This window comes from Somniosus microcephalus, unplaced genomic scaffold (assembly GCF_052327205.1).
Source record: "Somniosus microcephalus isolate GS21.2 unplaced genomic scaffold, FLI_Smic_1.0 unresolved_chr1, whole genome shotgun sequence".
Lineage (NCBI taxonomy): Eukaryota > Metazoa > Chordata > Chondrichthyes > Squaliformes > Somniosidae > Somniosus > Somniosus microcephalus.
This window is the reverse complement of record NW_028225179.1, coordinates 66,231,302-66,253,794: the sequence shown is the minus strand read 5'-3', so window position 1 is coordinate 66,253,794 and position 22,493 is coordinate 66,231,302. Positions and strand designations below refer to the sequence as shown.

At 54.2% G+C, this 22,493-nt stretch overlaps 1 protein-coding gene across 1 annotated transcript in view; it reads left to right on the top strand.

Annotated features, from left to right (window-relative positions):
• The window catches only part of LOC147095450 (cytospin-A-like), a 119,847-nt gene that overhangs the window by 19,579 nt on the left and 77,775 nt on the right, over positions 1 to 22,493 (top strand). The window contains exon 4 of the mRNA XM_085974595.1: positions 16,185 to 16,335. Coding sequence (XP_085830721.1) covers positions 16,185 to 16,335 — 151 coding nt within the window. The remainder of the gene's footprint in view (positions 1 to 16,184; positions 16,336 to 22,493) is intronic.

Genomic DNA, 22,493 nt, shown 5'->3' with positions numbered 1-22,493 from the left:
GGCAAGGATACCATTTATTGCCCATCCTATTCTGGGTACCACCCCTCAGGAAGGACATATTGACCTTGGAGGGGGTGCAGTGCAGATTTACCAGAATGATATCGGGGCTAAAAGGGTTAAATTATGAGGACAGGACAACAAGCAATAAGGAAGGCTAATGGCATGTTGGCCTTTATTGCAAGGGGATTGGAGTATAAGAGTAAGGAAGTCTTGCTACAATTGTACAGGGCCTTGGTGAGATCCACACCTGGAGTACTGTGCACAGTTTTGGTCTCCTTATAGAAACATATAAACATAGAAGATAGGAGCAGGAGTAGACCATTCGGCCCCTCGAGCCTGCTCCGCCATTCAATGAGATCATGGCTGATCATCCAAATTCAGTACCCTGTTCCTGCCTTCTCCCCATTCCCCTTGATCCCTTTAGCCTTAAGAAATATATCTAGCTCCTTCTTGAATATATTTAATGAATTGGCCTCTACGGCTTTCTGTGGTAGAGAATTCCACAGGTTCACCACTCTCTGGGTGAAGAAATTCCTCCTCATCTCAGTCCTAAATGGCCTACCCCTTATCCTTAGACTGTGACCCCTGGTTCTGGAGTCCCTGACCATCGGGAACATCCTTCCCGCATCTAGTCTGTCTAGTCCTTTTAGAATTTTATAAGTTTCAATGAGATCCCCTCTCATTCTTCTAAACTCCAGCAAGTATAAGCCCAATCGACCCAATCTCTCCTCATACGTCATTCCTGCCATCCCAGGTATCAGCCTGGTGAATCTTCGCTGAACTCCCTCCATGGCAAGAAAATCCTTCCTCAGATAAGGCGACCAAAACTGCACACAATACTCAAGATGTGGTCTCACCAAGGCCCTGTACAACTGCAGCAAGACATCCTTGTTCCTGTACTCAAACACTCTCGCTACGAAGGCCAACATACCATTTGCCTTCTTAACCGCCTGCTGCACCTGCATGCTTACCTTCAGCGACTGGTGCACAAGGACACCCAGGTCTCGTTGCACTTCCCCTTCTCCCAATCTATTGCCATTCAGATAATAATCTGCCTTCCTGTTTTTGACACCAAAGTGGATAACCTCGCATTTATCCACATTATACTGCATCTGCCATGCATCTGTTCAATCACCCAACCTGTCCAAATCATCCTGTAGTTTCTCTGCATCCTCCTCACAGCACAAACACCCACCCAGCTTTGTGTCGTCTGCAAATTTGAAGATATTATATCCAGTTCCCTCGTCTAGATCATTAATATATATTGTGAATAGCTGGGGTCCAAGGACCGATCCCTGCGGTACCCCACTAGTCACTGCCTTCCACTCGGAAAAAAAACCATTTATTCCAACTCTTTGCTTTCTGTCTGCCAACCAGTTTTCTATCCAAGGCAATACCTTGCCCCCAATCCCATGTGCCTTAACTTTACACGCTAATCTCTTATGCGGGATCTAAGGAAGGATACACTTGCCATGGAGGCGGTGCAACGAAGGTTCACTAGATTGATTCCTGGGATGAGAGGGCTGTCCTATGAGGAGAGATTGTGTAGAATGGGCCTGTACTCTCTGGAGTTTAGAAGAATGAGAGGGGATCTGATTGAAACATACAAGATTCTGAGGGGGATTGACAGGGTAGATGCTGAGAGGTTGTTTCCCCTGGCTGGAGAGTCTAGAACTAGGGGGCATAGTCTCAGGATAAGGGGTCGGTCATTTAAGACCAAGATGAGAAGTTTCTTCACTCAGAGGGTTGTGAATCTTTGGAATTCTCTGCCCCAGAGGGCTGTGGATGCTGAGTCTTTGAGTATATTCAAGGCTGAGATCGATAAATTTTTGGACTCTAGGGGAATCGAGGGATATGGAGATCGGGCGGGAAAGTGGAGTTGAGGTCGATGATCAGCCATGATCTTATTGAATGGTGGAGCAGGCTCGAGGGGCCGTATGGCCTACTCCTGCTCTGAATTCTTACGTAGGTTGCACAGACTAGGCTTGTAGTCCCTTGAGAATAGAAGTTTAAGGGGCGATCTAATCGAGGTGTTTAAGATGATTAAAAGATTTGACAGGGTAGACAGAAACTTATTCCTTGTGTGACAGAGATCAGAACAAGGGGGCATAACCTTAATATTAGAGCCAGGCCATTCAGGGGTGACATCAGGAAGCACTTTTCCACACAATCTGGAAATCTCTCCCCCAAAAAATTGTTGAGGCTGGGGGTCAATTGCAATATTTCAAAACTGAGATTCATAGATTTTTGTTGTGTATTAAGGGATACGGAACCAAGGCGGGTAGATAGAGTTAAGATACAGACCAGTCACGATCCAACTGAATGGCGGAACAGGCTGGAGGAGTTGAATGGCCTCCTGCTGCTAAGGTACTCTCACATAAGAACATAAGGACATAGGAAATAGGAGCAGGAGTAGGACTTCTGGCTCTTCGAGCCTGCGCCGCCATTCAATGAGATCATGGCTGATCTTCTACCTCAACTCCACTTTCCTGCACTACCCCCATATCCCAGTGCTGTGAGGGAGAGACGATTAAGGAACGGACGATATCAGTCCATGTTGGGATGGTGTGTGTGATTGAAGGGAAATTTGGAGATAATGATATTCCGATGCACCTGTTGCCCTCGTCCTTCTACACTGTCCTTTCCCCCTCTGGGACCGGGTGTCACAGTGCGTTAGATACACTGTCCTTTCCCCCTCTGGGACCGGGTGTCACAGTGCGTTAGATACACTGTCCTTTCCCCCTCTGGGACCGGGTGTGACACTGCGTTAGATACACTGTCCTTTCCCCCTCTGGGACCGGGTGTCACAGTGTGTTAGATACACTGTCCTTTCCCCCTCTGGGACCGGGTGTCACAGTGCGTTAGATACACTGTCCTTTCCCCCTCTGGGACCGGGTGTCACAGTGCGTTAGATACACTGTCCTTTCCCCCTCTGGGACCGGGTGTCACAGTGCATTAGATACACTGTCCTCTCCCCCTCTGGGACCGGGTGTCACAGTGCGTTAGATACACTGTCCTTTCCCCCTCTGGGACCGGGTGTCACAGTGCATTAGATACACTGTCCTCTCCCCCTCTGGGACCGGGTGTCACAGTGCATTAGATAAACTGTCCTTTCCCCCTCTGGGACCGGGTGTCACAGTGCGTTAGATACACTGTCCTTTCCCCCTCTGGGACCGGGTGTCACAGTACATTAGATACACTGTCCTTTCCCCCTCTGGGACCGGGTGTCACAGTGTGTTAGATACACTGTACTTTCCCCCTCTGGGACCGGGTGTCACAGTGTGTTAGATACACTGTCCTTTCTCCCTCTGGGACCGGGTGTCACAGTGCGTTAGATACACTGTCCTTTCCCCCTCTGGGACCGGGTGTCACAGTGTGTTAGATACACTGTCCTTTCTCCCTCTGGGACCGGGTGTCACAGTGCGTTAGATACACTGTCCTTTCCCCCTCTGGGACCGGGTGTCACAGTGTGTTAGATACACTGTCCTTTCCCCGTCTGGGACCGGGTGTCACAGTGTGTTAGATACACTGTCCTTTCCCCCTCTGGGACCGGGTGTCACAGTGCGTTAGGTACACTGTCCTTTCCCCCTCTGGGATCGGGTGTCACAGTGTGTTAGATACACTGTCCTTTCCCCTCTGGGACCGGGTGTCACAGTGCATTAGATACACTGTCCTTTCCCCCTCTGGGACCGGGTGTCACAGTGTGTTAGATACACTGTCCTTTCCCCCTCTGGGACCGGGTGTCACAGTGTGTTAGATACACTGTCCTTTCCCCCTCTGGGACCGGGTGTCACAGTGCGTTAGATACACTGTCCTTTCCCCCTCTGGGACCGGGTGTCACAGTACATTAGATACACTGTCCTTTCCCCCTCTGGGACCGGGTGTCACAGTGTGTTAGATACACTGTCCTTTCTCCCTCTGGGACCGGGTGTCACAGTGTGTTAGATACACTGTCCTTTCTCCCTCTGGGACCGGGTGTCACAGTGCGTTAGATACACTGTCCTTTCCCCCTCTGGGACCGGGTGTCACAGTGTGTTAGATACACTGTCCTTTCTCCCTCTGGGACCGGGTGTCACAGTGCGTTAGATACACTGTCCTTTCCCCCTCTGGGACCGGGTGTCACAGTGTGTTAGATACACCGTCCTTTCCCCGTCTGGGACCGGGTGTCACAGTGTGTTAGATACACTGTCCTTTCCCCCTCTGGGACCGGGTGTCACAGTGCGTTAGGTACACTGTCCTTTCCCCCTCTGGGACCGGGTGTCACAGTGTGTTAGATACACTGTCCTTTCCCCCTCTGGGACCGGGTGTCACAGTGCGTTAGATACACTGTCCTTTCCCCCTCTGGGACCGGGTGTCACAGTGCGTTAGATACACTGTCCTTTCCCCCTCTGGGACCGGGTGTCACAGTGCGTTAGGTACACTGTCCTTTCCCCCTCTGGGACCGGGTGTCACAGTGTGTTAGATACACTGTCCTTTCCCCTCTGGGACCGGGTGTCACAGTGCATTAGATACACTGTCCTTTCCCCCTCTGGGACCGGGTGTCACAGTGTGTTAGATACACTGTCCTTTCCCCCTCTGGGACCGGGTGTCACAGTGTGTTAGATACACTGTCCTTTCCCCCTCTGGGACCGGGTGTCACAGTGCGTTAGATACACTGTCCTTTCCCCCTCTGGGACCGGGTGTCACAGTGTGTTATATACACTGTCCTTTCCCCCTCTGGGACCGGGTGTCACAGTGCGTTAGATACACTGTCCTTTCCCCTCTGGGGCCGGGTGTCACAGTGTGTTAGATACACTTTCCTTTCCCCCTCTGGGACCGGGTGTCACAGTGTGTTAGATACACTGTCCTCTCCCCCTCTGGGACTGGGTGTCACAGTGTGTTAGATACACTGTCCTTTCCCCCTCTGGGACCGGGTGTCACAGTGTGTTAGATACACTGTCCTTTCCCACTCTGGGACCGGGTGTCACAGTGTGTTAGATACACTGTCCTTTCCCTGTCTGTGACTGGGTGTCACAGTGTGTTAGATACACTGTCCTCTGCCGCTCTGGGACCGGGTGTCACAGTGTGTTAGATACACTGTCCTTTCCCCTCTGGGACCGGGTGTCACAGTGCATTAGATACACTGTCCTTTCCCCCTCTGGGACCGGGTGTCACAGTGTGTTAGATACACTGTCCTTTCCCCCTCTGGGACCGGGTGTCACAGTGTGTTAGATCCACTGTCCTTTCCCCCTCTGGGACCGGGTGTCACAGTGCGTTAGATACACTGTCCTTTCCCCCTCTGGGACCGGGTGTCACAGTGCGTTAGATACACTGTCCTTTCCCCCTCTGGGACCGGGTGTCACAGTGTGTTATATACACTGTCCTTTCCCCCTCTGGGACCGGGTGTCACAGTGCGTTAGATACACTGTCCTTTCCCCTCTGGGGCCGGGTGTCACAGTGTGTTAGATACACTGTCCTTTCCCCCTCTGGGACCGGGTGTCACAGTGTGTTAGATACACTGTCCTCTCCCCCTCTGGGACTGGGTGTCACAGTGTGCTAGATACACTGTCCTTTCCCCCTCTGGGACCGGGTGTCACAGTGTGTTAGATACACTGTCCTTTCCCACTCTGGGACCGGGTGTCACAGTGTGTTAGATACACTGTCCTTTCCCCCTCTGGGACTGGGTGTTACAGTGTGTTAGATACACTGTCCTTTCCCTGTCTGTGACTGGGTGTCACAGTGTGTTAGATACACTGTCCTCTGCCGCTCTGGGACCGGGTGTCACAGTGTGTTAGATACACTGTCCTTTCCCCCTCTGGGACTGGGTGTCACAGTGTGTTAGATACACTGTCCTTTCCCCCTCTGGGACTGGGTGTCACAGTGCGTTAGATACACTGTCCTTTCCCCCTCTGGGACTGGGTGTCACAGTGCGTTAGATACACTGTCCTTTCCCCCTCTGGGACTGGGTGTCACAGTGCGTTAGATACACTGTCCTTTCCCCCTCTGGGACCGGGTGTCACAGTGCGTTAGATACACTGTCCTTTCCCCCTCTGGGACCGGGTGTCACAGTGTGTAAGATACACTGTTCTTTCCCCCTGTGGGACCAGGTGTCACACTGTGTTAGATACACTGTCCTTTCCCCCTCTGGGACTGGGTGTCACAGTGCGTTAGATACACTGTCCTTTCCCCCTCTGGGACCGGGTGTCACAGTGCGTTAGATACACTGTCCTTTCCCCCTCTGGGACCGGGTGTCACAGTGCGTTAGATATACTGTCCTTTCCCCCTCTGGGACCGGGTGTCACAGTGCGTTAGATACACTGTCCTTTCCCCCTCTGGGACTGGGTGTCACAGTGCGTTAGATACACTGTCCTTTCCCCCTCTGGGACCGGGTGTCACAGTGTGTTAGATACACTGTTCTTTCCCCCTGTGGGACCAGGTGTCACAGTGTGTTAGATACACTGTCCTTTCCCCCTCTGGGACCGGGTGTCATAGTGCGTTAGATACACTGTCCTTTCCCCCTCTGGGACCGGGTGTCACAGTGCGTTAGATACACTGTCCTTTCCCCCTCTGGGACCGGGTGTCACAGTGTGTTAGATACACTGTTCTTTCCCCCTGTGGGACCAGGTGTCACACTGTGTTAGATACACTGTCCTTTCCCCCTGTGGGACCAGGTGTCACACTGTGTTAGATACACTGTCCTTTCCCCCTCTGGGACTGGGTGTCACAGTGCGTTAGATACACTGTCCTTTCCCCCTCTGGGACCGGGTGTCACAGTGCGTTAGATACACTGTCCTTTCCCCCTCTGGGACCGGGTGTCACAGTGCGTTAGATACACTGTCCTCTCCCCCTCTGGGACCGGGTGTCACAGTGCGTTAGATACACTGTCCTCTCCCCCTCTGGGACCGGGTGTCACAGTGTGTTAGATACACTGTCCTTTCCCCCTCTGGGACTGGGTGTCACAGTGCGTTAGATACACTGTCCTCTCCCCCTCTGGGACCGGGTGTCACAGTGCGTTAGATACACTGTCCTTTCCCCCTCTGGGACCGGGTGTCACAGTGTGTTAGATACACTGTCCTTTCCCCTTCTGGGACTGGGTGTCACAGTGTGTTAGATACACTGTCCTCTCCCCCTCTGGGACCGGGTGTCACAGTGTGTTAGATACACTGTCCTTTCCCCCTCTGGGACCGGGTGTCACAGTGCGTTAGATACACTGTCCTCTCCCCCTCTGGGACTGGGTGTCACAGTGCGTTAGATACACTGTCCTTTCCCCCTCTGGGACCGGGTGTCACAGTGCGTTAGATACACTGTCCTTTCCCCCTCTGGGACTGGGTGTCACATTGCATTAGATACACTGTCCTTTCCCCCTCTGGGACCGGGTGTCACAGTGTGTTAGATACACTGTCCTTTCCCCTTCTGGGTCCAGGTGTCACAGTGTGTTAGATACACTGTCCTTTCCCCCTCTGGGACCGGGTGTCACAGTGCGTTAGATACACTGTCCTTTCCCCGCTCTGGGACCGGGTGTCACAGTGTGTTAGATACACTGTCCTTTCCCCTTCTGGGACCTGGTGTCACAGTGCGTTAGATACACTGTCCTTTCCCCCTCTGGGACCGGGTGTCAGTGTGTTAGATACACTGTCCTTTCCCCCCTGGGACCGGGTGTCACAGTGCGTTAGATACACTCTCTTTTCCCCTCTGGGACCGGGTGTCACAGTGCGTTAGATACACTGTCTTTTCCCCCTCTGGGACCGGGTGTCAGTGTGTTAGATACACTGTCCTTTCCCCCTCTGGGACCGGGTGTCACAGTGCGTTAGATACACTCTCTTTTCCCCTCTGGGACCGGGTGTCACAGTGTGTTAGATACACTGTCCTTTCCCCCTCTGGGACCAGGTGTCACAGTGCGTTAGATACACTGTCCTTTCCCCCTCTGGGACCGGGTGTCACAGTGCGTTAGATACAGTGTCCTCTCCCCCTCTGCGACCGGGTGTCACAGTGCGTTAGATACACTGTCCTTTCCCCCTCTGGGATCAGGTGTCACAGTGCGTTAGATACACTGTCCTTTCCCCCTCTGGGACCGGGTGTCACAGTGCGTTAGATACACTGTCCTTTCCCCCTCTGGGACCGGGTGTCAGTGCGTTAGATACACTGTCCTTTCCCCCTCTGGGATCAGGTGTCACAGTGCGTTAGATACACTGTCCTTTCCCCTCTGGGACCGGGTGTCACACTGCGTTAGATACACTGTCCTTTCCCCCTCTGGGACCAGGTGTCACAGTGTGTTAGATACACTGTCCTTTCCCCCTCTGGGTCCGGGTGTCACAGTGTGTGAGATACACTGTCCTTTCCCCCTCTGGGACCGGATGTCACAGTGCGTTAGATACACTGTCCTTTCCCCCTCTGGGACTGGGTGTCACAGCGTGTTAGATACACTGTCCTTTCCCGCTCTGGGACCGGGTGTCACAGTGTGTTAGATACACTGTCCTTTCCCCCTCTGGGACCGGGCGGCACAGTGCGTTAGATACACTGTCCTTTCCCCTCTGGGACCGGGTGTCACAGTGTGTTAGATACACTGTCCTTTCCCCCTCTGGGATCAGGTGTCACAGTGTGTTAGATACACTGTCCTTTCCCCCTCTGGGACCGGGTGTCACAGTGTGTTAGATACACTGTCCTTTCCCCCTCTGGGACCGGGTGTCACAGTGCGTTAGATACACTGTCCTTTGCCCCTCTGGGACTGGGTGTCACAGTGTGTTAGATACACTGTCCTTTCCCCCTCTGGGACCGGGTGTCACAGTGCGTTAGGTACACTGTCCTTTCCCCCTCTGGGACCGGGTGTCACAGTGTGTTCAATACACTGTCCTTTCCCCCTCTGGGACCGGGTGTCACAGTGCGTTAGATACACTGTCCTTTCCCCTATGGGACCGGGTGTCACAGTGTGTTAGATACACTGTCCTTTCCCCCTCTGGGACCGGGTGTCACAGTGTGTTAGATACACTGTCCTTTCCCACTCTGGGACCGGGTGACACAGTGTGTTAGATACACTGTCCTTTCCCCCTCTGGGACCGGGTGTCACAGTGTGTTAGATACACTGTCCTTTCCCCCTCTGGGACAGGGTGTCACAGTGTGTGAGATACACTGTCCTTTCCCCCTCTGGGACCGGGTGTCACAGTGCGTTAGATACACTGTCCTTTCCCCCTCTGGGACAGGGTGTCGCAGTGTGTGAGATACACCATCCTTTCCCCCTCTGGGACCGGGTGTCACAGTGCGTTAGATACACTGTCCTTTCCCCCTCTGGGACCGGGTGTCACAGTGCGTTAGATACACTGTCCTTTCCCCCTCTGGGACCGGGTGTCAGTGTGTTAGATACACTGTCCTTTCCCCCTCTGGGACCGGGTGTCACAGTGTGTTAGATACACTGTCCTTTCCCCCTCTGGGACCGGGTGTCACAGTGTGTTAGATACACTGTCCTTTCCCCCTCTGGGACTGGGTGTCACAGTGCGTTAGATACACTGTCCTTTCCCCCTCTGGGACCGGGTGTCACATTGCGTTAGATATACTGTCCTTTCCCCCTCTGGGACCGGGTGTCACAGTGCATTAGATACACTGTCCTTTCCCCCTCTGGGACCGGGTGTCACAGTGTGTTAGATACACTGTCCTTTCCCCCTCTGGGACCGGGTGTCACAGTGCGTTAGATACACAGTCCTTTCCCCCTCTGGAAACGGGTGTCACATTGCGTTAGATACACTGTCCTTTCCCCCTCTGGGACCGGGTGTCACAGTGCGTTAGATACACTGTCCTTTCCCCCTCTGGGACCGGGTGTCACAGTGCGTTAGATACACTGTCCTTTCCCCCTCTGGGAACAGGTGTCACATTGCGTTAGATACACTGTCCTTTCCCCTCTGGGACTGGGTGCCACATTGCGGTAGATACACTGTCATTTCCCCCTCTGGGACCAGGTGTCACAGTGCGTTAGATACACTGTCCTTTCCCCCTCTGGGACCGGGTGTCACAGTGCGTTAGATACACTGTCCTTTCCCCTCTGGGACCGGGTGTCACAGTGCGTTAGATACACTGTCCTTTCCCCCTCTGGGACCGGGTGTCACAGTGCGTTAGATACACTGTCCTTTCCCCTCTGGGACCGGGTGTCACAGTGCGTTAGATACACTGTCCTTTCCCCCTCTGGGACCGGGTGTCACAGTGTGTTAGATACACTGTCCTTTCCCCCTCTGGGACCGGGTGTCACAGTGCGTTAGATACAGTGTCCTTTCCCCCTCTGGGACCGGGTGTCACAGTGTGTTAGATACACTGTCCTTTCCCCTCTGGGACCGGGTGTCACAGTGTGTTAGATACACTGTCTTTTCCCCTCTGGGACCGGGTGTCACAGTGTGTTAGATACACTGTCCATTCCCCTTCTGGGACCGGGTGTCACAGTGTGTTAGATACACTGTCCTTTACCCCTCTGGGACCGGGTGTCACAGTGTGTGAGATACACTGTCCTTTCCCCCTCTGGGACCGGGTGTCACAGTGTGTTAGATACACTGTCCTTTCCCCCTCTGGGACCGGGTCTCACAGCGCGTTAGATACACTGTCCTTTCCCCCTCTGGGACCGGGTGTCTCAGTGCTTTAGATACACTGTCCTTTCCCCCTCTGGGACCGGGTGTCACAGTGCGTTTGGTACACTGTCCTTTCCCCCTCTGGGACCGGGTGTCACAGTGCGTTAGATACACTGTCCTTTCCCCCTCTGGGACCGGGTGTCAAAGTGTGTTAGATACTCTGTCCTTTCCCCCTCTGGGACCGGGTGTCACAGTGTGTTAGATACTCTGTCCTTTCCCCCTCTGGGACCGGGTGTCACAGTGTGTTAGATACACTGTCCTTTCCCCCTCTGGGACCGGGTGTCACAGTGTGTTAGATACACTGTCCTTTCCCCCTCTGGGACCGGGAGTCACAGTGTGTTAGATACACTGTCCTTTCCCCCTCTGGGACCGGGTGTCACAGTGCGTTAGATACACTGTCCTTTCCTCCTCTGGGACCGGGTGTCACAGTGTGTTAGATACACTGTCCATTCCCCTTCTGGGACCGGGTGTCACAGTGCGTTAGATACACTGTCCATTCCCCTTCTGGGACCGGGTGTCACAGTGCGTTAGATACACTGTCCTTTCCCCCTCTGCGACCGGGTGTCACAATGCGTTAGATACACTGTCCTTTCCCCCTCTGTGACCGGGTGTCACAGTGCGTTAGATACACTGTCCTTTCCCCCTCTGGGACCGGGTGTCACAGTGTGTTAGATACACTGTCCTTTCCCCCTCTGTGACTGGGTGTCACAGTGCGTTAGATACACTGTCCTTTCCCCCTCTGGGACCGGGTGTCACAGTGTGTTAGATACACTGTCCTTTCCCCCTCTGGGACTGGGTGTCACAGTGCGTTAGATACACTGTCCTCTCCCCCTCTGGGACCGAGTGTCACAGTGCGTTAGATACACTGTCCTTTCCCCCTCTGGGACCGGGTGTCACAGTGTGTTAGATACACTGTCCTTTCCCCCTCTGGGACCGGGTGTCACAGTGTGTTAGATACACTGTCCTCTCCCCCTCTGGGACCGGGTGTCACAGTGTGTTAGATACACTGTCCTTTCCCCCTCTGGGACCGGGTGTCACAGTGCGTTAGATACACTGTCCTCTCCCCCTCTGGGACCGGGTGTCACAGTGCGTTAGATACACTGTCCTTTCCCCCTCTGGGACCGGGTGTCACAGTGCGTTAGATACACTGTCCTTTCCCCCTCTGGGACTGGGTGTCACATTGCGTTAGATACACTGTCCTTTCCCCCTCTGGGACCGGGTGTCACAGTGTGTTAGATACACTGTCCTTTCCCCTTCTGGGTCCAGGTGTCACAGTGTGTTAGATACACTGTCCTTTCCCCCTCTGGGACCGGGTGTCACAGTGCGTTAGATACACTGTCCTTTCCCCGCTCTGGGACCGGGTGTCACAGTGTGTTAGATACACTGTCCTTTCCCCTTCTGGGACCTGGTGTCACAGTGCGTTAGATACACTGTCCTTTCCCCCTCTGGGACCGGGTGTCAGTGTGTTAGATACACTGTCCTTTCCCCCTCTGGGACCGGGTGTCACAGTGCGTTAGATACACTCTCTTTTCCCCTCTGGGACCGGGTGTCACAGTGCGTTAGATACACTGTCTTTTCCCCCTCTGGGACCGGGTGTCAGTGTGTTAGATACACTGTCCTTTCCCCCTCTGGGACCGGGTGTCACAGTGCGTTAGATACACTCTCTCATATCCCCTCTGGGACCGGGTGTCACAGTGTGTTAGATACACTGTCCTTTCCCCCTCTGGGACCAGGTGTCGCAGTGCGTTAGATACACTGTCCTTTCCCCCTCTGGGACCGGGTGTCACAGTGCGTTAGATACACTGTCCTCTCCCCCTCTGGGACCGGGTGTCACAGTGCGTTAGATACACTGTCCTTTCCCCCTCTGGGATCAGGTGTCACAGTGCGTTAGATACACTGTCCTTTCCCCCTCTGGGACCGGGTGTCACAGTGCGTTAGATACACTGTCCTTTCCCCCTCTGGGACCGGGTGTCAGTGCGTTAGATACACTGTCCTTTCCCCCTCTGGGATCAGGTGTCACAGTGCGTTAGATACACTGTCCTTTCCCCTCTGGGACCGGGTGTCACACTGCGTTAGATACACTGTCCTTTCCCCCTCTGGGACCAGGTGTCACAGTGTGTTAGATACACTGTCCTTTCCCCCTCTGGGTCCGGGTGTCACAGTGTGTGAGATACTCTGTCCTTTCCCCCTCTGGGACCGGATGTCACAGTGTGTTAGATACACTGTCCTTTCCCCCTCTGGGACTGGGTGTCACAGTGTGTTAGATACACTGTCCTTTCCCCCTCTGGGACCGGGTGTCACAGTGTGTTAGATACACTGTCCTTTCCCCCTCTGGGACCAGGTGTCACAGTGTGTTAGATACACTGTCCTTTCCCCCTCTGGGACCGGGTGTCACAGTGTGTTAGATACACAGTCCTTTCCCCCTCTGGGAACGGGTGTCACATTGCGTCAGATACACTGTCCTTTCCCCCTCTGGGACCGGGTGTCACAGTGCGTTAGATACACTGTCCTTTCCCCCTCTGGGAACGGGTGTCACATTGCGTTAGATACACTGTCCTTTCCCCTCTGGGACCGGGTGCCACATTGCGGTAGATACACTGTCCTTTCCCCCTCTGGGACCAGGTGTCACAGTGCGTTAGATACACTGTCCTTTCCCCCTCTGGGACCGGGTGTCACAGTGCGTTAGATACACTGTCCTTTCCCCTCTGGGACCGGGTGTCACAGTGCGTTCGATACACTGTCCTTTCCCCCTCTGGGACCGGGTGTCACAGTGTGTTAGATACACTGTCCTTTCCCCCTCTGGGACCGGGTGTCACAGTGCGTTAGATACAGTGTCCTTTCCCCCTCTGGGACCGGGTGTCACAGTGCGTTAGATACACTGTCCTTTCCCCTCTGGGACCGGGTGTCACAGTGCGTTAGATACACTGTCCTTTCCCCCTCTGGGACCGGGTGTCACAGTGTGTTAGATACACTGTCCTTTCCCCCTCTGGGACCGGGTGTCACAGTGTGTTAGATACACTGTCCTTTCCCCTCTGGGACCGGGTGTCACAGTGTGTTAGATACACTGTCTTTTCCCCTCTGGGACCGGGTGTCACAGTGTGTTAGATACACTGTCCATTCCCCTTCTGGGACCGGGTGTCACAGTGTGTTAGATACACTGTCCTTTACCCCTCTGGGACCGGGTGTCACAGTGTGTGAGATACACTGTCCTTTCCCCCTCTGGGACCGGGTGTCACAGTGTGTTAGATACACTGTCCTTTCCCCCTCTGGGACCGGGTGTCACAGCGCGTTAGATACACTGTCCTTTCCCCCTCTGGGACCGGGTGTCTCAGTGCTTTAGATACACTGTCCTTTCCCCCTCTGGGACCGGGTGTCACAGTGCGTTTGATACACTGTCCTTTCCCCCTCTGGGACCGGGTGTCACAGTGCGTTAGATACACTGTCCTTTCCCCCTCTGGGACCGGGTGTCAAAGTGTGTTAGATACTCTGTCCTTTCCCCCTCTGGGACCGGGTGTCACAGTGTGTTAGATACTCTGTCCTTTCCCCCTCTGGGACCAGGTGTCACAGTGTGTTAGATACACTGTCCTTTCCCCCTCTGGGACCGGGAGTCACAGTGTGTTAGATACACTGTCCTTTCCCCCTCTGGGACCGGGTGTCACAGTGTGTTAGATACACTGTCCTTTCCCCCTCTGGGACCGGGTGTCACAGTGCGTTAGATACACTGTCCTTTCCTCCTCTGGGACCGGGTGTCACAGTGTGTTAGATACACTGTCCATTCCCCTTCTGGGACCGGGTGTCACAGTGCGTTAGATACACTGTCCATTCCCCTTCTGGGACCGGGTGTCACAGTGCGTTAGATACACTGTCCTTTCCCCCTCTGGGACCGGGTGTTACAGTGCGTTAGATACACTGTCCTTTCCCCCTCTGTGACCGGGTGTCACAGTGCGTTAGATACACTGTCCTTTCCCCCTCTGGGACCGGGTGTCACAGTGTGTTAGATACACTGTCCTTTCCCCCTCTGTGACTGGGTGTCACAGTGCGTTAGATACACTGTCCTTTCCCCCTCTGGGACCGGGTGTCACAGTGCGTTAGATACACTGTCCTTTCCCCCTCTGGGACCGGGCGTCACAGTGCGTTAGATACACTGTCCTTTCCCCCTCTGGGACCAGGCGTCACAGTGCGTTAGATACACTGTCCTTTCCCCCTCTGGGACCGGGCGTCACAGTGCGTTAGATACACTGTCCCTTCCCCCTCTGGGACTGGGTGTCACAGTGCGTTAGATACACTGTCCTTTCCCCCTCTGGGACCGGGTGTAATAGTGCATTAGATACACTGTCCTTTCCCCCTATGGGACCGGGTGTCACAGTGCGTTAGATACACTGTCCTTTCCCCCTCTGGGACCGGGTGTCACAGTGTGTTAGATACACTTTCCTTTCCCCCTCTGGGACCGGGTGTCACAGTGCGTTAGATACACTGTCCTTTCCCCCTGTGGGAACGGGTGTCACAGTGCGTTAGATACACTGTCCTTTCCACCTCTGGGAACGGGTGTCACAGTGCGTTAGATACACTGTCCTTTCCCCCTCTGGGACCAGGTGTCACAGTGCGTTAGATACACTGTCCTTTCCACCTCTGGGACCGGGTGTCACAGTGTGTTAGATACACTGTCCTTTCCCCCTCTGGGACCGGGTGTCACAGTGTGTTAGATACACTGTCCTTTCCCCCTCTGGGACCGGGTGTCACAGTGTGTTAGATACACTGTCCTTTCCCCCTCTGGGACCAGGTGTCACAGTGCGTTAGATACACTGTCCTTTCCACCTCTGGGAACGGGTGTCACAGTGCGTTAGATACACTGTCCTTTCCCCCTCTGGGACCGGGTGTCACAGTGCGTTAGATACACTGTCCTTTCCCCCTCTGGGACCGGGTGTCACAGTGCGTTAGATACACTGTCCTTTCCCCCTCTGGGACCGGGTGTCACAGTGCGTTAGATGCACTGTCCTTTCCCCCTCTGGGACCGGGTGTCACAGTGCGTTAGTTACACTGTCCTTTCCCCCACTGGGACCGGGTGTCACAGTGTGTTAGATACACTGTCCTTTCCCCCTCTGGGACTGGGTGTCACAGTGTGTTAGATACTCTGTCCTTTCCCCCTCTGGGACTGGGTGTCACAGTGTGTTAGATACTCTCTCCTTTCCCCCTCTGGGACCGGGTGTCACAGTGCGTTAGATGCTGTGTCCTTTCCTCCTCTGGGACCGGGTGTCACAGTGCGTTCGATGCACTGTCCTTTCCTCCTCTGGGACCGGGTGTCACAGTGCGTTAGAGACACTGTCCTATCCCCTCTTGGACCGGGTGTCACAGTGCGTTAGATACACTGTCCTTTCCCCCTCTGGGACTGGGTGTCACAGTGCATTGGATACACTGTCCTTTCCCCCTCTGGGACCGGGTGTCTCAGTGCTTTTGATACACTGTCCTTTCCCCCTCTGGGACCGGGTGTCACAGTGCGTTAGATACACTGACCTTTCCCCCTCTGGGACTGACTGTCACTGTGTGTTAGATTGTTGTTGCTGAGCCTTGCTCATATGTGTTTGATATTGTCTCTCACTGAAGGAACCTTGTCGATTGTGTGGATGGTGTGAGGGAACGAGATCTTCCGAGCGCCTCAGAGTCAATGACCCCAAGGGTCGCAGCGGCCAATGGCACCAAGCACAGGCCCAGTGCGAGGGGCCGTCGTTTGATAGGGAGGATCACTTCGCCAGAGGTATGTCCCCGTTCAGGAACTCTCCCTGCTTCGCTATACTATCCCCACCTCCCGTGCAGGGCTGGCACGTACAGCTCATTAGGCAAAGGTCCTCTGTTTCTTCCAGGCCCACACGACAGGTGTCAGCTGGGCAATGAGTTTTGGCAGCTATTCAACCATGGGGAGAATCGCACCCAAACTCTATCCTTTTCTATCTCACTCTTTCTTTACCTTTTTCTCTCACTTGATCACTCTATTTTCTCTCTCTCCCTTGCTCTGTCTCTCCCATTGCTGTCTCTTGTGTTTCACGTGCCTTCCCTTCACACTTGCAGGTAGCTCGCTCTTCATCTCTGTTTATCTCTTATCTTCTCTTTCTTTCTTAATACCTCTCTCTCCTTTCATTTTCTTGCTTTTCATCTGTCCATTTTTGTTCTATTTCTCTTAAAGCTGGTATTAAGGCAAAGGAGGCAGCTTATAAAGTTGCCAGAAAAAGCCGTCAGCCTGAGAATTGGGATTTTTTTTAGAAATCAGCAAAGGGGGACCAAGAAATTGATAAAGAAAGGGAAAATGGAATATGAGCTCAAACTAACGAAAAATATAAAAACGAATTGTAAAAGCTTCTACAGCTATGTGAAAAGGAAAAGACTGGCAAAGCTAAATGTAGGTCCTTTACAGTCAGAGATGGGAGAATTTATAATGGGGAATGAGGAAATGGCAGAGAAATTAAATAAATGCTTTGTTTCTATCTTCACGGAGGAAGACACAAAAAACCTCCCAGAAATACGAGAAAACCAAGGGTATGGTGAGAATGAGGAACTTAAAGAAATTATTATTAGTGAAAAAACAGTACTAGCATAATTAATGGGACTAAAAGTTGATAAATCCCAAGGACAGGACGACCTACATCCTTAGGGTTTGAAAGAGGTGGCCACTGGGATAGTGGACGCATTGGTTGTCATCTTCCAAAATTCTATAGATTCTGGAACGGTTCCTGCAGATTGGAGGATAGCAAATGTAACCCCACTATTTAAGAAAGGAGGGAGAGAGAAAACAGGGAACTACAGACCTGTTGGCCTCACATCAGTAGTTGGGAAAATGCTGGAATCTATTATAAAGGATGCAATAACTGGGCGCTTAGAAACTAATAGTAAGATTGGGCAGAGTCAGCATGGATTTATGAAAGGGAAATCCTGTTTAACAAACCTATTGGAGTTCTTTCAGGATGTAACTACTGGAGTAGACAAAGGGGAACCGGTAGATGTGGTGTATTTGGATTTTCAGAAGGCCTTCGATGAGGTCCCACACAAGAGGTTGGTGAACAAAGTTAGGGCACATGGAATTGGAATATACCAGCATGGATTGAGAATTGGTTAACAGACAGGAAACAAACAGTAGGGATAAACGGGTCTTTTTCAGGATGGCAGGTTGTGACTAGTGGGGTACCGCAAGGATCGGTGCTTGGGCCCCAGCTAGTTACAATCTACATCAATGATTTGGATGAGGGGACTAAATGTAACATTTCCAAATTTGCTGATGATACAAAGCTAGGTGGCAGTGTCAGTTGTGAAGAGGATGTGAAGAGGCTTCAAGGGGATCTCGACAGGCTCAGTGAGTGGGCGAGAACATGACAGATGGAATATAATGTGGATAAATGTGAAGTTATCCACTTTGGTAGAAAAAACAGAAAGACAGAGTATTTCCTAAATGGTGAAAGATTGGGGAATGCAGATGCTCAAAGAAACCTGGCTGTCCTTGTACATGAGCCACTGAAAGTGAATGTGCAGGTGCAGCAAGCCATTAGGAAGGCAAATGGTATGCTGGCCTTCATTACAATAAGATTTGAGTACAGGAGTAAAGAAGTTTTACTCCAATTATATAGGGCCTTGGTGAGACCACACCTGGAGTACTGTGTACAATGTTGGTCTCCTTACCTAAGGAAGGATGTACTTGCCATAGAGGGGGTGCAGCGAAGGTTCACGAGATTGATTCCTGGGATGGCAGGACTGTCGTATGAGAAGAGATTGAGTTGAGTAAACTAGGCCTGTATTCTCTTGAATTTAGAAGAATGAGAGGGGATCTCATTGAAGCATACAAAATTATTACAGGGCTTGATAGGGAGGATGTTGGGAGAATGTTTCCCTTAGCTGGGGAGTCTAGAACCAGGGGCCACAGCCTCAGGATAAAGGGTCGGCCATTCAGGACTGAGATGAGAAGAAATTTCTTCACACAGAGGGTGGTGAATCTTTGGAATTCTCTACCCCAGAGGGCAGTGGAGGCTCAGTCATTGGGTATATTCAAAACAGAAGTCGATAGATTTCTGACTAGTAAAGGGCATCAAGGGATATGGCGATAGGGCCGGTGAATGGAGTTGAGGCAGAAGATCAGCCATGATCTCACTGAATGGCGGAGTAGGTTCAAAGGGCCGAATGGCCTACTCCTGCTCCAATTTCTTATGTTCTTATGTCTCTCTCTCTCTCTCTCTCAGTCTGTCTCTCTCTGTCTCACTCTCTCTCTCTCTCAGTCTGTCTCTCTCTCTGTCTCTCTCTCTGTCTCACTCTCTCTCTCTCTCAGTCTGTCTCTCTCTCTCTCTCTCTCTCTCTCTTTGTCTGTCTCTCCCTCTCTCTCTGTCTCTCTCTCTCTCTCTCTCTCTCAGTCTGTCTCTCTCTCTGTCTCTCTCTCTGTCTCTCTCTGTCTCACTCTCTCTCTCTCTCAGTCTGTCTCTCTCTCTGTCTCACTCTCTCTCTCTCTCTCAGTCTGTCTCTCTCTGTCTCACTCTCTCTCTCTCTCAGTCTGTCTCTCTCTCTCTCTCTCTCTCTCTCTTTGTCTGTCTCTCCCTCTCTCTCTGTCACTCTCTCTGAGACAGATGAGCTGAGGCAGGGGCGGAGACGGGTGAAGTTACTGTCGCTCTCGCTCTCTCTTCCTATGTAAACATTCCCCTCCCTCTCCTCTATGACCAGTTCTGTAAACATTCCCTTCCCCACCACTCTCCTTGAGCAGATTTTTGGACTCTTAAAGAAAGACTTGCATTCACAGCCAATGAAGTACATTTTATTTTAATTGTAGACACTGTTGTAATGTAGGAAACGCGGCAGCCAATTTGTGCACAGCAAGTTCCCACAAACAGAAATGCGATAATGACCAGATAATTTCTTTGTTATGTTGGTTGAGGGATAAATATTGGCCAGGACACCAGGGAGAACTCCAGAGCTCTTCTTCAAAATAGCACCACGGGATCTTTTACGTCGACCTGGGAGAGCAGACGGGGCCTCGGTTAAACGTCTCATCCAAAAGAAAGGGAATCAAGGGATTTGGGGATCAGGCGGGAAAGTGGAGGAGTTGAGTTTGAAGATCAGCCATGATCTTATTGAATGGCACAGCAGGTCTGTACACAGGACCCGCCCCCTCACTGACCAGGTCTGTGCACAGGCCCCGCCCCCTCTGACCAGGTCATTACACAGGCCCCACCCCCTCTCTCATCAGGTCACTACACAGGCCCCGCCCCCTCACTGACCAGGTCTGTACACAGGACCCGCCCCTCTGACCAGGTCTGTACACAGGCCCCGCCCCCTCTGACCAGGTCATTACACAGGCCCCGCCCCCTCACTGACCAGGTCTGTGCACAGGCCCCGCCCCCTCTGACCAGGTCATTACACAGGCCCCACCCCCTCTCTCACCAGGCCACTACACAGGCCTCGCCCCCTGTCTGACCAGGTCATTACACAGGCCACGCCCCTCACTGACCAGGTCTGTACACAGGCCCCACCCCCTCACTGACCAGGTCTGTGCACAGGCCCCGCCCCCTCTCTGACCAGTTCTGTGTTCAGGCCCCGCTCCCTCTCTGACCAGGTCACTACACAGGCCCCGCCCCCTCTCTGACCAGGTCTGTGCACAGGCCCCGCCCCCTCTCTGACCAGGTCACTACACAGGCCCTGCCCCCTCTCTGACCAGGTCACTACACAGGCCCCGCCCCCTCTCTGACCAGGTCACTACACAGGCCCCGCCCCTCACCGACCAGGTCTGTGCACAGGCCCCGCCCCCTCACTTACCAGGTCACTACACAGGCCCCGCCCCCTCACTTACCAGGTCACTACACAGGCCCCGCCCCCTCTCTGACCAGGTCATTACACAGGCCCCGCCCCCTCTCTGACCAGGTCACTACACAGGCCCTGCCCCCTCTCTGACCAGTTCACTACACAGGCCCCACCGCTCACTGACCAGGTCTGTGCACAGGCCCCGCCCCCTCTCTGACCAGGTCTGTGTTCAGGCCCCGCCCCCTCTCTGACCAGGTCTGTGTTCAGGCCCCGCCCCCTCTCTGACCAGGTCTGTGTTCAGGCCCCGCCCCCTCTCTGACCAGGTCTGTGTTCAGGCCCCACCCCCTCTCTGACCAGGTCTGTGTTCAGGCCCCGCTCCCTCTCTGACCAGGTCTGTACACAGGCCCCGCCCCTCACTGACCAGGTCTGTGTTCAGGCCCCGCCCCCTCTCTGACAAGGTCTGTACACAGGCCCCGCCCCCTCTCTGACCAGGTCTGTACAGAGGCCCCGCCCCTCACTGACCAGGTCTGTGTTCAGGCCCCACCTCCTCTCTGATCAGGTCTGTGTTCAGGCCCCACCCCCTCTCTGACCAGGTCTGTACACAGGCCCCACCCCTCACTGACCAGGTCTGTGCACAGGCCCCGCCCCCTCTCTGACCAGGTCCATGTTCAGGCCCCGCCCCCTCTCTGACCAGTTCTGTACACAGGCCCCGCCCCCTCTCTGAACAGGTCTGTACACAGGCCCCGCCCCCTCTCTGACCAGGTCTGTACACAGGCCCCGCCCCCTCTCTGACCAGATCTGTGCACAGGCCCCGCCCCCTCTCTGACCAGGTCACTACACAGGCCTTGCCCCCTCTCTGACCAGGTCACTACACAGGCCCCGCCCCCTCTCTGACCAGTTCACAACACAGGCCCCGCCCCTCACTGACCAGGTCTGTGCACAGGCCCCGCCCCCTCACTGACCAGGTCTGTGTTCAGGCCCCGCCCCGTCTCTGACCAGGTCACTGCACAGGCCCCGCTCCTCTCTGACCAGGTCTGTACACAGGCCCCCGCCCCCTCTCTGAGCAGTTCACTACACAGGCCCCGCCCCTCACTGACCAGTTCACTACACAGGCCCCGCCCCCTCTCTGACCAGGTCTGTACACAGGCCCCGCCCCTCACTGACCAGGTCTGTGTTCAGGCCCCACCTCCTCTCTGACCAGGTCTGTGTTCAGGCCCCGCCCCCTCTCTGACCAGGTCTGTACACAGGCCCCGCCCCCTCTCTGACCAGGTCACCACACAGGCCTAGCCCCCTCTCTGACCAGGTCTGTACACAGGCCCCGCCCCCTCTCTGACCAGGTCTGTGCACAGGCCCCGCCCCCTCTCTGATCAGGTCACTACACAGGCCCCGCCCCCTCTCTGACCAGTTCACTACACAGGCCCCGCCCCTCACTGACCAGGTCTGTGCACAGGCCCCAACTCCTCTCTGACCAGGTCTGTACACAGGCCCCGCCCCCTCTCTGACCAGGTCTGTGCACAGGCCCCACCTCCTCTCTGACCAGGCCTGTGTTCAGGCCCCGCCCCCTCTCTGACCAGGTCTGTACACAGGCCCCACCCCTCACTGACCAGGTCTGTACACAGGCCCCGCTCCCTCTCTGACCAGGTCACTACATAGGCCCTGCCCCCTCTCTGACCAGTTCACTACACAGGCCCCGCCCCTCACTGACCAGGTCTGTACACAGGCCCCGCCCCCTCACTGACCAGGTCTGTGTTCAGGCCCCGCCCCCTCTCTGACCAGGTCACTACACAGGCCCCGCTCCTCTCTGACCAGGTCTGTACACAGGCCCCGCCCCCTCTCTGAGCAGTTCACTACACAGGCCCCGCCCCTCACTGACCAGTTCACTACACAGGCCCCGCCCCCTCTCTGACCAGGCCTGTGTTCTGGCCCCGCCCGCTCTCTGACCAGTTCTGTGTTCAGGCCCCGCCCCCTCTCTGACCAGGTCTGTGTTCAGGCCCCGCCCCCTCTCTGACCAGGTCTGTACACAGGCCCCGCCCCTCACTGACCAGGTATGTGTTCAGGCCCCGCCCCCTCTCTGACCAGGTCTGTACACAGGCCCCATCCCTCACTGACCAGATCTGTGTTCAGGCCCCGCCCCCTCTCTGACCAGGT